This window comes from Sitophilus oryzae, unplaced genomic scaffold (genome assembly GCF_002938485.1).
Source record: "Sitophilus oryzae breed Bouriz unplaced genomic scaffold, Soryzae_2.0 scaffold_936_pilon_pilon, whole genome shotgun sequence".
In the NCBI taxonomy this organism is placed as follows: Eukaryota; Metazoa; Arthropoda; class Insecta; order Coleoptera; family Curculionidae; genus Sitophilus; species Sitophilus oryzae.
In genome coordinates this window covers 18,349-33,073 of record NW_022147568.1, presented here as the reverse complement: position 1 = coordinate 33,073, position 14,725 = coordinate 18,349, and the positions used below count along the sequence as shown (strand labels likewise).

The following is a 14,725-nucleotide window of genomic DNA, read 5'->3' as shown; positions in this document are numbered from 1 at the left end:
GAGCTTAAAAATTAATTTATATTAATAACTTACATCAACTTCAAAAGAATAACATAACTCATTCTTCGAACTTTCTTTTTTAGTATAACATAAAGTAACTGCCTTTTTAAGTCGTGTTTCTAATAAAACTGATGTTTTCATGTTTTTGTTGCTATTTTCCTCGCGTATTGCTCTAAAACTGGACGCATACTGGCCGGAAAAGCGTGGAAAATTGGAATTTTCTTTTAACTGCGCACGAACATGGACAATCGCCACCTGACTGTCGGCAAGTCTTTTTGTTTCGGGGTTTTTTGCCACATTAAATTGTAAGGAGAGAATTACCTTCAAATAAAGCACATAAATAACATAAGTATGTACAAAAAACTTTTAAAATCGAGCTTATTAAGTTTTATTTTCAGTTTTACTTAAGGAAAATGAGTTTTTTGCTGATGTTATTTACCTATAGGATGGTCTTAGGAGGCAGTCAATATGTTTTTATTTATAAATTATTTGCATAATTTAAGCGTAGACTAATAATAAATTTTTGTTGTGAACAAAATAATGTAAAAAAAAAAAAAAAAAAAAAAAATGTTTTTTTAATTAGAAACCATAATTTCTTAAGATTTGGGGGTTTTACGTATAAGTAATGCATATAAGTACACTATTTTTATTTGAGGTAATTTTCAATTGAAGGATAGAAATAAATAGGTAAAAAATCAAAGAAGCAAAAAAAAAAAAAAAAAAAAAAAAGAACAAATAATAATAACTTTAAAAAAAAAAATGTTTGATTTTTAATTTTGCATCCAAAAAATAATAATATACAAAAAAAAAAAAAAAAAAAAAAAAAAAAAAATTTATAAGTATCAATGTTGTTTTGCATGTTAGAGGATGTTTTAACCAGATAGTATTCCAAGTCCAGTTTGTGGTCCTGTATGTCCCATGGATGGTCGCCAATTCTATATTTTCGGAAAAATCACTCTTTTTTAAACGCTTCTTTTTGGAAATGATAATAGTAAATTATAGGGAGATCATAATGGTGGATCAGACTTCCCTTCACTGTAAAATATATCACACCCTATAAAAATATTGTTATTAATTATCATATATTACCTTATAAATTTAAAAACCACTAAATAAAAATTATACGTCTTCTAGTTCATGAGAGGAGAAGTCTAAAAAAGTGCTGACTTCATAGAATCATTAAAAGTTTTCAAAGTTCAGCAAGATGCAGGTACAAGTTTTTAAGTAAATTTCAAGTATAATTACCATTAGATAAAGTACCTAGATAAGCGTTCACTGTTAATGGGAATTTTTCCACATAAAACGGGTGGTTTTTTTTTCATTTTTTATTTCAAGTTTGTTTAGGGTTAATTAATAACTAAAGAATTAACAAAAAATAACAATATCAAATTGCGTTTTATTGTTTTAGATGACATATTAGTAAATTTATTTTATTTTTTTTTTTTTTTTTTTATTTTTTTTGTGTTATAATAAACATATTAAATAATTTCAAAATTTTTTTTTTTTTCAGATTTAAAAAAAAAAACGTAATACTAAAAAAATACTAAAAAAATGAAAAAAAAAAAAAAAAAAAAAAAAAAAAAAAAAAAAAAAAAAAAAAAAATTAAACAATAAAATAATTATTTTTTTTTATTAGTTTTTAAATAGCCCTACTTATTTCAAACCCCTATCATTGTCACTTAATTTGATTAAATATACTATTCTTTTATCGTTGGTAATAACAACATCAACTCTTTACATCAACCTTCACTTTCTTTCGTGCTCTGTATACTTGTCAAGATGAGCGTTGACGGTTTTTATATTCTGATATAACAATTTTTTGAACCAAGAAACATAATATAAATAAATCAAGAATGTTGAGGCGATATGGACTACCATAAATGCCGGCGGGAAACTCAAGGAGTTTCCCGTACCGCAGATATAAGATTTCCCAGCTATTCAACTCCAGCCAGATCCCATGTTAAGTAAATTTATTCATAATAATAGGGCGTATATTTTTCTAATAAACAGAAAAAATCGTCAGAAAGACATGGTAAAAGAATTTTAGAAAATTTGTTACAATTTTCGTAATGTTCAATTCACAAAAATGATTAGATTGGAAAGTACGAGCCTAACACCGACCAGCATGTTCGAATGCATCACTACAAGCAACGCAAAGACTCCTTTGACAATCTGAAAGTAGAACGGGAAAAATATAATGCTGCCAGCAATGCTTTCGCTATAAAGTACGAGAAGCATGTTCAAATGAAGCGTCTGCAGCGAGCCATAAACGATAGGGTTAATGAAAAAATGAAAGCTTACGAGGAGACAGTAGAAGAAAGAAGAAAAAAGTAAGTTTTCTTCTTTTTTGCTTCTCTTTTCTTTTATTCTCTACTTTTTTGATTTTTTTGTTTTTGTTTCTTTCTACTTCTTTTGTTTCGATTATTATATCTAACATTTTTGTTTTTCTTCTTTTATTTTGGTTGTCTTCCTGTTATTGGGTCTAGTTTTTTTTGGTCCTACCTTCTCTTTCGTTCGTTTTTTTTCTTGTGTCTCTTCTTGTTTCTTTTTATTTGCTTTTTGAGTAAATACAACTTAAAATTATCATGACTGTTTTATCTCTTTTTTTTGCTTGCCTTTGCTTTATATTTAGTCTCTTATTTTTTGCTTCTGTTCTCATTGTTTCTCTTTTTTTGTGCTTCTTCTCCCTTTGTTACTTTCCTTCTTTTTGATTCTTTCTTATGATCATCATGACTGTATTTCTTCTCATATGTATATAAAACTTCCCTACATTTTTTCTTTTTTTTTTAGTTCCATTTTCTTTGTTTCTCCTTCTCTTATTGTTTCATTTTAAATCTTGTTTCTCTTCTTTTTTTTTCCTTTTTCATTTGAGTAATTAATTCAAATTTTTGCTTCTCAGATCTTTGTTCCTTTTCTTTTAAAAGTTATTTTTGGTTCCTTGCATATTTTTGCTTCTGTTCTAATTTGTTGCTTACACTTCAGAATCATCGTGACTATACAGGGTGAGTCTTAAATAAGTGCAAATATCTTCAGGGCTGGTAGACCTCGTTAAAAGAAACATATTTTTCTTTACCGTTTTCAAGTCCAAAATAACTAAGTTATTTTACTTTGAAAATTTCCAGAAAAATATGATTTTTTTCTTAAATTTTGAGAACCAATACCGAATCTTTTCTAAGAAATTATGGTTTTTACCTAAAAACTAAAAAAAAATAAAAATTTCAAATTTTCAATTTTTTTCGCGAAAAAAACTTCTTAATCGTGTTTCTGGGGTCGAAATTTACTACCCCTAAAAATATTTGTACTTATTTAAGACCACACCCTGTATAGTAACATATAAACTAAACTAAATATATTTAGGCTACAAGATTTGCTGTGTAAAGAGGAAAGACAGTATTACTACGAGACTGTGGAGAGTGCTCAGAAAGGCTCAGATCTGAAAATGGAGGAGAAGAAACAAAGAGCTGAGATGTTGAAAGCAAAAAGAGAAGCCGAGAGACTAGAGATTGTACATCAGAAGAGGATAGAACAATATATGTAACGTTATTTCTTAAAAAAACAACCCTTTATACAGTTAATATATTTTTTTAAATCTTGTTTGTTACTGTTAGACAACGTTGTCAAGAACTGAGACCACACTTGACGAAGAAGAACTTGATGGAGTCGAAATATTCTCAGCTGCAGCAAATGAGGGAGAATGAAGCTAGAAGAGAATCTGACAGGGAGCTAGATCAGATGTGGCACGAGCTGACCATGAAAGAAATAGAAGCCAAGGTAAATTCTGTACAGATTTTTCAAAAAAAGTTTACATTTATACATGTTTTTTTTCTCTGTTTTATCTATAGAAAGAGCGAGAAGTTCAAGAAATGCTCAAGAGACGAGAGAAAGAAATAGATTTGCTTCAGGTTTTGGACAGTCAAGTTAAACAAAAAGAAATGAAAAAGATTGAAATGAACCAGGCGGCTGTTGAGGAAAGAATGGAAATGGAGAAAGTTAGTGAACAACTAAGAAGAGAAGAAATCGAAGGTATTTGTTCAATTGAACTCATGACTTATATTATTTTGTCTGAATTCGATTTTTTTATGTTAGTACTGGATGCAAAACGTCGCAAAAGAGATGCAGCAGCAAAAGAACTCCTGGAACAGATTGCCATCGAGGAACAGCTGCACGCGCAAAGAAAAAAAGAAGAAGATGCTGTGGACCGATCGTTCAACACTTTAGCTCAGGTTTTTGAACATTTATATTATTACAGACTCGTTATTTCATTAAATTTACTTTTTCAGCTTGAACTGGAAAGGGAAAAGGCTGCCATCCAAGACACTACAGCCCAAGCCAAGAGAGAAACAGCTTTATACAGAAAGCACTTGAAACAACTGGAAGAAGAACGAAAACTCGAAGAGAAAAAGTTGATGGAATTGTTGGACATCCACAGGAAACAGGTTGAAGCCAAGCAGGCCGAAGCTAGGTGCAAAGTTGTCGAAGCGAAACGCAAACTTCAACAGGTATACCTATTAATTTTACTACCTACTGTCATTAAATTGTTATATTATTATTGTTTATTGGTAGTTACTTTTACTTTAGCAGAGATGTTTTTAAAGTGATCATATCTCAATATCTCATCTCAATATGACACTGTATATAGCCCTTGATACACTACAATTTTTCAAACAGTATAGGTATTCTATGTGCTCTTGAAACCTATGTTAACATAAAAAACTCTTTTATGGGTATAAGTTTTCTAAGGTATTTTTTTCTATGTCTATTGACCAGGACGTGTTGATGGAAAGAGCTGAGCAACTGAAGTACAAAAAACAAGAAGCTGAAGAGCAGCTGAAGCATAAGGAAGCTGAAAATGAGCTGTTAAAGATGGCGTACGAGACCAACGAAAGATTGCAAGCTGAAAGTGATAGATTAGAAAAAATGGCAACTATGCAATAAGAGCTGACTTGAACAAACAAATCGAATACAACAATGTATTAAGAGTAAGTACCTTACATGTTATTTATATTACCTATACCCTGGTATTACTAAATAAAGTTTATATAAAATACTATATAGTCTATTTCCATAAAAATAATTCAATTATAGATTATTTTTTGTTTTCTTTAATTTTTTAGTTAAGAGAGAAAGAAGAACTGGAACGTCAGCTGGCTGAAGGACAAAGGGAAGAAGAAAAATACAGAAAAATAGTCCAGGATATCCTCATGGGAGAGATAGAGGCTGGTGTAAAGCATCCCTTCAGAAGGGCCATGGAACAAACCGATTGTTATTGCCCTAAAATTTAATATTCTGAATAAACGTTTCAGGGAAATAGTTAAAATATTTTTTTTCAGCACGAAATTTTTAATTTTGCATTCAAATCTTTAGTGAAACATATAAAATGATATACTTTATACACTTGAATACTTGTAGAATGTGTATATTGACTTTATAAGGTACTATTCATATATTAGGAACTTTTATTACTATTTTAATTATTATAGAATTTAATTTTATTTCTTTTTTCAAATATTTAAAAAAAATTTCCTTCACCATTTTATCAAGAAAATAGTATTGCATTGTGATGTATATATCTGGTTGCCCTAAGTATAATATTTTAAAATTATTGTTAAAAACAAACAATAACTTTGCTATACGAATTTCAAAATAAAATAATTTAATTTGTGACTTTTCAACAGTATTTGGGCCAGTATATTTTAATAAAACGTAAGTTTGCTATAAAAATTTATTATTATTCTATTGATACATCTATACGTGTTAAAAGTGTATATATTTTACAATTTTCATAACTTTCATTTTCAAAATCGAGTATATGGAAATATAGATACATTCTTTAATGTCTCTGTTGTACAATAAAAATAAAGTTATTTAGAATATTGCTTTTACAATGCTTTAATTATAATTTTCTTTTTTTAGGAGCGTTACTAATAATACACACCGGCACATAAAGACCACCTAAAAGACCAGACACTGATCAGCTTTTATATAATTTTGATATTTCTCTTACAGCAGGACTAGCTACAGAATTTTGTTGAATTTTGCCTCAAATCTGGTCAAATCCTTGCTGTAAATTTGTTAAAGTCACCTCTGTATCTTCGACTAACTTATACCTTGCATATAGCAGTTTTGTTAGAGCATTCTAGACATTTTTGTAAGTATTATAAGAATATGTACGTGTATTGTCTACATAAATCAGTAAAACATTTTTCATCCCTTCACAGCATTCCTGTTGGCATTGTGTTCCAGTATTTGCAATCATATCCTCGATACAACAAGTATTACATTTTACTTGATGTAATGATAAATTAGTCTGTTTTTTGAAAACTGTTTAAATTCTCTACTTTTTCTTGTAAGTGACTTAACTATAAATTCAGCATTAGTTTATACAGGATATAATAAAACTAGTTTGAATCCTTTTTCTTGAATCTCGAGTGTTCTTGTTATCAATATTTTATTCTAAGTCTATGGTTATCAAACAGTTGGATTCTTTAGCTTGTAAACTAAAAAGATTTTCGTTATTTCGAATATTTAGACCGTAAATATCAGCGATATTATCTAGATCACGTAATTTTAAACTGTTAGATTTCATTTTAAGGTCTAAAATCATATAATAAAATAATTAATTTAAAACTGCTTTTGATGTATTTTAATTATTTACTATTGCTATCCTTGTTTATTTTTGTTATTATCTTTGTCTGACAGGTAACCATAGATTATAATTTGATATCTCCTCTTTTAATTTTTTTTTCGGATACTGGCTGGTACATGTTTAGGACCATAAGTATTAAAAAGAAGAAGAACGTTACTTTGATTCTATGGCTACTGGTCTTTTAAGTCCTGAAATACGAAAAAGAAGAGTGACGCTGCTGGCGCCAATGTGGAAAAAGTGTGATAATTTGGAACTAAAATGTTGTTGACATTTTTATATTTATGTAAAGATCTGCTCTAAATTGTCTAAATCTTGTTTTTGTAAGTATAAAACGAATTGAACTGTTACAAAATCGTGATAAACAAATAATACACACTTATTTTAGTTGAATCAATATTTTCTTTTAGGCGCAGTATTATTTATGCAGCAAAAAATGGTCATGACAGGACGCCATTGTTCGTTGTTGGAAGTTCTTTTACAATTTTTCTGATTTTTTGGTAGAAAAAGTGGTTCTTCAGTGCACTATTTGAGCTTACTCGGTTCCTTAAGGCCTGTTTAATCTCCTGTAAATGTAAGTACCCATAGTTTTGATGCTTTTTATAGTTTTTTCTCTTTCAAATATTTCAATTACATCATCGTTAAAAAGCTTATACATTTTTCCAATTTTCATCATTTTCTTTTTCAAAATCGAGTATATGGAAATAGAGATACATTCCTTGATGCCTCTATTGTACAATAAGTTTAAAGTTATTTAGAATATTGCTTTATATTTAGAAACATTTGGTGTTTTTTTTTTGGTAGAGTTTAAAGATGTTTTGTATTCTTAAACGTAATATTTTTGGTGTTTATCTGTCCAGGCCTACCTCCATAGTCCAAACAAGTATTTTCTACGTCTTTTAGAATAAGTCAGGGTACCTAAGTCAGTGTTAATATACCCTAAGGTGCCTGCCATTCTCCACAATTTCCTAATACTCCCAAATTAAAAAAATACAGTTTTTACAGTTTTAATATTATACCCCGTTTGTGACCCCGTAGTCATATTTGTTAGTTAAATTTATTTTATGTTGCGTTAATTATAATTTTCTTTTTTAGGAGTTTTATTTCTTTACACATCCAACATGTAAAGACCAGCTACGAGAAGAGACCTTGGTCACCCCTCATATAATCCTGACTTTTGTCTATCATTCTGGTTTATGAGATTGGTTTTACTTTATCCAGTTAAAAGTAAGTTTTTTTTTATTATTTAATACAGCAACTTTTATAAATTTGTTAAATGTTTCTTAACAGAGTAACTATATTTTTTATCACAACATATATTTAATATTATTTATTTCTTTGTTACAGATTTTGTACGACAAATCGATGGATGTATACAGTTCCAGGGCAGTAATTTCTAGTTTTATAAAAGATATTTAAACATTCTTTGAAAACGCTGTTTGTGTATAAAATATACCGTAAGATCAAAAAAAACGGCGTCAGAGATAGCTTGGGAATTAAGATCACCGTTATTTTATATGTAAATTTATATCGGGAATTTCAACAATTGTTATTCCAAAGCCAACTGGGCGCCTTTTTTTTTCGATCATACCATATATTATATTTAAACGTTCTTTGAAAACGCTGTTTGTGTATAAAATATACCATAAGATCGGAAAAAAAACGGCGTCAGAGATAGCTTGGAAATTAAGAAAACCCGTCATTTTGTATTTAAATTTATATTGGAAATTTCAACAACTGGTATTTCAGAGCCAACTGGACGCCGTTTTTTTTTCGATTCTACCATATATATTTAAACGTTCTTTGAAAACGCTGTTTGTGTATAAAGTATATACATTAAGATTGAGAAAAAAACGGCGTCAGAGATAGCTTGGAAATTAAGAAAACCCGTAATTTTGTATGTAAATTTATATTGGAAATTTCAACAATTGTTATTTCAAAGTCAACTGGACGCCGTTTTTTTTTCGATCATACCATATATATTTAAACGTTCTTTGAAAACGCTGTTTGTGTACAAAATATACCCTAAGATCGAAAAAAACGGCGTCAGAGATAGCTTGGAAATTAAGTTCACCATCATTTTGTATGTAAATTTATATTTGAAATATCAAGAATTGGTATTTCAGAGCCAACTGGACGCCGTTTTTTTTTTCGATCATACCATATATAATTAAATGTTCTTTGAAAACGCTGTTTGTGTATAAAACATACCGTAAGATCGAAAAAAAACGGCGTCAAAAATAGCTTGGAAATTAAGATCACCATCATTTTGTATGTAAATTTATATTGGAAATTTCAACAATTGGTATTTCAGAGCCAACTGGACGCCGTTTTTTTTCGATCTTACCATATATATTTAAACGTTCTTTGAAAACGCTGTTTGTGTATAAAATATACCGTAAGATCGGGAAAAACGGTGTCAGAGATAGCTTGGAAATTAAGATCACCATCATTTTGTACGTAAATTTATATTGGAAATTTCAATAATAATTGGTATTTCAGAGCCAACTCGACGCCGTTTTTTTTTCAATCATACCGTAATATTTTAAGTATATTTAGTCATTTTATTGTTAATATATCTTCTGTTTTGTATAAGCAAAAATAATATAAAATGTATTTTTAGGAGGAAGATAAATGTAATTTTTCCTCTTTTGAACTAAGTATTTTGCGTTTTTTACATTTGTTTTAAAATTTACGTGTAAAAAAATACCCATATATGATTTTTTGGATAAATTTACGTGTATTTTCCACCATAACGTAAAATCATGTAGAGAAAGCCCATCCCTGATCAAAACATTATATGATCAGGCATACTTTGTACCGTATGATCGAATAAAAACGGCGTCCAGTTTGCTTGGAAATGACGATCGTTGACATTCTTCCTATTTTACCTATAAAATAATGACAGCCATCTTCATTTCACAGCCATCGCTGACGCCGTTTTTTTTCGATTATATTGTATAATGACACGACCTACTTATGATTTATACAATATGATTGAAAAAAAAACGGCGTCAGCGATAGCTATGAAATGAAAGTCGCTGCCATTTTATATGGAAATTATGCGGAGAATGTCATCGATCGTAATTTCCAAGCTAACTGGACGCCTTTTTTCGATCATATATATAAGGCCTGCTTGATCATAAAACTTAGATCTTTTATATTTTATATCAGTTTAGCAAACATTCATTCTTATTTAGATTTAGTTCTATCTTTGTCAAATATCTGTATACTAGTACTTTATTATGAATAAATAAAACTATTAAAATTAATTGTTGTTTTATTTCTGAATTTGAAAAAAAGATTTACCGAAAATATTTTACTTCTAGTGAAAATATAAAATATATACTCCAAAAGATATAATTCATCTCCTTGCTCTTATATTCTCCTGATAGAAATCGGAAACTTCGTTGAAATCGAAAGTTTTGTTACAAATTCGAATATTTTTATTTCTATCAGGAGCACATAAGAGCGAAGAGGTGATTTAGTTGTTGAAAAATTATACGTGTATCGCACTCATATGCTCCCGAAATAAATTCGAGACATCTCATTTTTAATAAAAGCTGTCAAAAATAATTCCACCTGGCAAAATTTGGAGTACCCGACCAACGAGCTCAAACGAGTTAGATTTTTTCGAAAAACGGCCATAACTTCTAAACTAAAAGAGCTATCGAGGAACGGAAGTCGGCATTCGATTCGCCTTTCAACCCTCTATAAGGGTGCAAAATTACGGCGCGATCGGAGACAAAAAAAAATTTTCGCCAAAAATGAAGGAAGGTTAACCCCTTACCTCATTTTTCGCCAAAAAATTTTTTGGTCTCGGATCGCGCCCTCGTTTTGCGCCCTTATAGAGGGTTGAAATGCCTATCGAAAGCCGAGTTCCGTTCCTTTCTAACCCTTATAGTTTCCGAGATATTAAGGGTTGAAGTTTGGAAACGAGTTCGAAGTGCTAGAGATAGCAGAAATATCGTTGATTAATGCTATATTTAAATGCGGCACTAAATTTAAATCTCACCTCTTCGCCCTCATGTGTTCCTGATAAAAATCGGCGATTTTTGACTCGGTTTAAAAATTTTCGTGCGGTCTTTGACAAAAATTGAATTTTCTCGGATATGTATCAGGAGTACATAAAAGCGAACAGGTAAATATCGGTACTTATTTTACTCCTTACCTCTTCACACTTATGTGTTCCTGATAGAAATCAGTAATTTTGGAGGAGGATTAAAAGTTTTCATTCAATTTTTGTTAAAGGCTGAATTTTCTCGTTTGTATCAGGAGTACATAAGAGCGAAGAGGTAATCATAGGTATTATTTTTTTATAAAATACTGTCTATTCCAGAAAAACTTTTAAGTTCTTTAGTGATTAGAATATATACTTTTTGTGATAATTAAATGACATTTTCTACTTGTTCAGGATTGGACAGTATTTCTAATCTGTATATATTTTGGTTCAATAAAACTCATTTATTATTAAGTATTATGTATTTTACATATTATATTTTATTAACAAAGAGTATAATCCCAGGTGTTGATGGACATGCTGATGAGGATAAATCTTCTGACTAAGCTTCTGGAAAGTCTAGGTTCTGTAAAAAAAATAAAGAAATAATTAATTATTGTTCACTAACAAGCTTGATTACTATTACCCTTGTATATGAATTTTTAATATTACTATAAATTTAAATAACCAGTGAATATTTTCAGGGAATATAGGCTACATAAAATATTATAAGAGAAATTTTGGTAATACAGGAAAAAAGCATAGGTAAGTTAGCTGTATCTATAATTACAGTATGATCGAAATAAAAAAACGGCGTCAGCGATGGCTATGAAATGAAGATCGCTGTCATTTTATATGTAAAAATATATGGGGAATGTCATCGATCGTCATTTCTAAGCTAACTGGACGCCGTTTTTTTATCAAGCGGTATTTTAAACATCGTAAATCAAATACCATAAAATAACTTATGTACAGGGTGTCCCACTAAGAATAGCTCTCGGCTGTATCTCGGAAAGTATTAGCCGTCGGGCAAACGGAAAAAAATATTTATAACTAAAGAGGCTATGAGAAATTGCTGGAAATAATTTTCAAGTTCAAAGCTAGAGGGCGAAACTGCTATGGAAAATAAGAAAATATAATTTTTACAGAATTTTGAATGGGTACAGTAAATTTTGGATTTTTTTTGTTAGAACCATTTTCCCATATATCTGCTAAAATAAAGTGGTGGGGGAAAATAATTTCCAGCAATTTCTCATAGCCCCTGTAGTTATAAATATTTTTTTCCATTTGCCCTATGGCTAATACTTTCCGAGATACAGCCGAGAGCTATTCTTAGTGGGACACCCTGTACAGTGTGTTTGTACAATTTGTACATGTACAGTGTGTCCCAAAAAGGTTCCAAAATCGAATAATTACATTACGCTTATATTGTACCAAAAAAATAATGATCTACGATATTAATAATAATTATTATAGTTGGAGGCAGGAACCTTTGGTGTTACAATAGCACAATAAAACACTAATTCGCCACAATATACAAAAAAGTAAAGTGTTTTGATGTATTCTAGTGAATTAAGGCTTTAGTTTGATTTTTTAATTGTACTAATTAAAAAGTGTTAAAAAATATAAATTAAAACATCCAACTCCTTATATAGGCAACTCTATATACACGTTAAGAACACACTGCACAGCTGCTCAAAAATAAATTATTATTTATCTACAATAAAGTAAATTGTGCGCCAAAATATTTCATTTGAAATTAATCATTTATATCTAAACATTTTATAAAATACAATAATATTAGGTATTTATTAAAAATATTTCATTAAAAAAAACTTTTTAATTTACCTAAATTATTTACCTTCCTCTTCAATGATGAATTTCATTCTCAATCCACTGTTGAATATGTTGAATTTAATCATCCTAATGGCATCTCGAAGAGGGTGGTTGAATTGAAGTGAGAAAAAGAATCCTTGAAGTGAAAGAAAAAAAATCCTTGTTCCAAAGCTGTAAAAAATCCCATTCAAAAACAATAATTTATGAACTTTTAAAAAAAAAAAAAACTTTATGTAAAAAAATAAATCCAAAATATAACAACTTCCATGTAGGCATCAATATAATGAAAATATTTTTTTTTTTTTTGTAGAAAAATATTAATAGAAAGCTAGATGAAAATATTGATGGATGAATCAGGATTTGGATAAATGGCGAATGCGCCAGGAATTGAGGCGAAATTAGTTATCATTGTGAGATTTTTACGTGTGTTATTGTGTTATTATATCATATTTAATAATTTAGCCCAATTCATGGCTTATGATTAAAAAAGAATGACATGAAAATGAATCCATCAAAACTTAAACTCTGTGTAAGATTCCAGAAGCAAATATTAGAAGAATGGTACCTATAAGAAAAATAATACAAATAGAAGACTTATTAAAATACAGTTTACAATTATTTTACAAGATGATGAAATTATAATGCCTATACAATGGAGTCAAGCTATTAGAAATATGAAATTTAACCATAAAATACTTGAAGTAAAATTCTAAGCAGATGGTAAAAAGAAAGAGAGGTGTCCAGAAGTCAAAAATTGGCCCAAAATATAAATAGATGGTCTGAATTTGTTTATGATATAAAGAACAATAAAAATATATTTACCCAAAAGAAATAAAATTTTAGATATACATACATGTAAGCCCTGATGAATTGTTCGTAATATATACATCAAAATTATTATTTTGCCCTGCAATTGTATTCATCCATTGATTTGTTATACAAAATCTGTAAAAATAAATAAATAATATTATATTTTATTAATTATGCTAGAACAATTGTGTTTATTTGGTTTGTTCCATATTAATACTAAATATACCTTAAAAATATACGGTTAGTGTTTTAGTAAACATTTAACAAATTTATTAAAATTGTTTTTAAATAATAAAAAAACTTACTTTTAACTGGATAAAGTAAAACCAATCTCATAAACCAGAATGATAGACAAAAGTCAGGATTATATGAGGGGTGACCAAGGTCTCTTCTCGTAGCTGGTCTTTACATGTTGGATGTGTAAAGAAATAAAACCTAAAAAAGAAAATTATAATTAAAGCAACATAAAATAAATTTAACTAACAAATATGACTACGGGGTCACAAACGGGGTATAATATTAAAACTGTAAAAACTGTATTTTTTTAATTTGGGAGTATTAGGAAATTGTGGAGAATGGCAGGCACCTTAGGGTATATTAACACTGACTTAGGTACCCTGACTTATTCTAAAAGAGGTAGAAAATACTTGTTTGGACTATGGAGGTAGGCCTGGACAGATAAACACCAAAAATATTACGTTTAAGAATACAAAACATCTTTAAACTTCTACTAAAAAAAAAACACCAAATGTTTCTAAATATAAAGCAATATTCTAAATAACTTTTTTTTTTTTTTTTTTTTTTATTTTATTTCTAGAAATGTATTTGTATTTCCATATACTCGATTTTGAAAAGAAAATGATGAAATTGAAAATGTATGTTTTTAACGATGATGTAATTGAAATATTTGAGAGAAAACTATAAAAAAAAGCATCAAAACTATGGGTACTTACATTTACAGGAGATTAAACAGGCCTTAAGGAACCGAGTAAGCTCAAATAGTGCACTGAAGAACCACTTTTTCTACCAAAAAATCAGAAAATTGTAAAAGAACTTCCAACAACGAACAATGGCGTCCTGTCATGACCATTTTTTGCTGCATAAATAATACTGCGCCTAAAAGAAAATATTGATTCAACTAAAATAAGTGTGTATTATTTGTTTATCACGATTTTGTAACAACAGTTCAATCTGTTTTATACTCATAAAAAACAAGATTTAGGACAATTTAGAGCAGATCTTTACATAAATATAAAAATGTCAACAACATTTTAGTTCCAAATTATCACACTTTTTCCACATTGGCGCCACCAGCGTCACTCTTCTTTTTCGTATTTCAGGACTTAAAAGACCAGTAGCCATAGAATCAAAGTAACGTTCTTCTTCTTTTTTTAATACTTATGGTCCAGCAATACGTAACTTAGAAGTAATACTGA

At 29.2% G+C, this 14,725-nt stretch overlaps 1 protein-coding gene and 2 long non-coding RNA genes across 4 annotated transcripts in view; 2 read left to right on the top strand and 1 right to left on the bottom strand.

The window, feature by feature from the left end:
- LOC115890883 overlaps positions 1–9,049 on the top strand; it is a 30,271-nt gene extending 21,222 nt beyond the window's left edge. Inside the window, exons 1-4 of one of the 2 annotated variants that reach the window (XR_004051720.1) lie at positions 6,879–6,966; positions 7,054–7,217; positions 7,739–7,870; positions 7,991–9,049. This is a non-coding gene — a long non-coding RNA (uncharacterized LOC115890883). Of the gene's footprint in view, positions 1–6,878; positions 6,967–7,053; positions 7,218–7,738; positions 7,871–7,990 lie in introns of those variants that run through there. The other variant, XR_004051721.1, reaches the window with a different exon arrangement.
- LOC115890882 (cilia- and flagella-associated protein 53-like) lies at positions 2,113–5,310 on the top strand. Its single transcript, XM_030911236.1, is given in 9 exon segments — positions 2,113–2,330; positions 3,358–3,534; positions 3,609–3,771; positions 3,843–4,023; positions 4,087–4,223; positions 4,281–4,499; positions 4,768–4,930; positions 4,933–4,979; positions 5,115–5,310. Coding segments are annotated over 9 exon segments (1,452 nt in total). The 5' UTR covers positions 2,113–2,133; the 3' UTR covers positions 5,283–5,310.
- A 2,091-nt stretch (positions 9,050–11,140) lies between the features above and the next one.
- LOC115890884 lies at positions 11,141–13,716 on the bottom strand. Its single transcript, XR_004051722.1, has 4 exons — positions 13,595–13,716; positions 13,333–13,424; positions 12,492–12,650; positions 11,141–11,229 (listed from the first exon to the last, which is right to left on the bottom strand). It is a non-coding gene; the product is annotated as an uncharacterized LOC115890884 (long non-coding RNA).
- Positions 13,717–14,725: the final 1,009 nt, after the last annotated feature.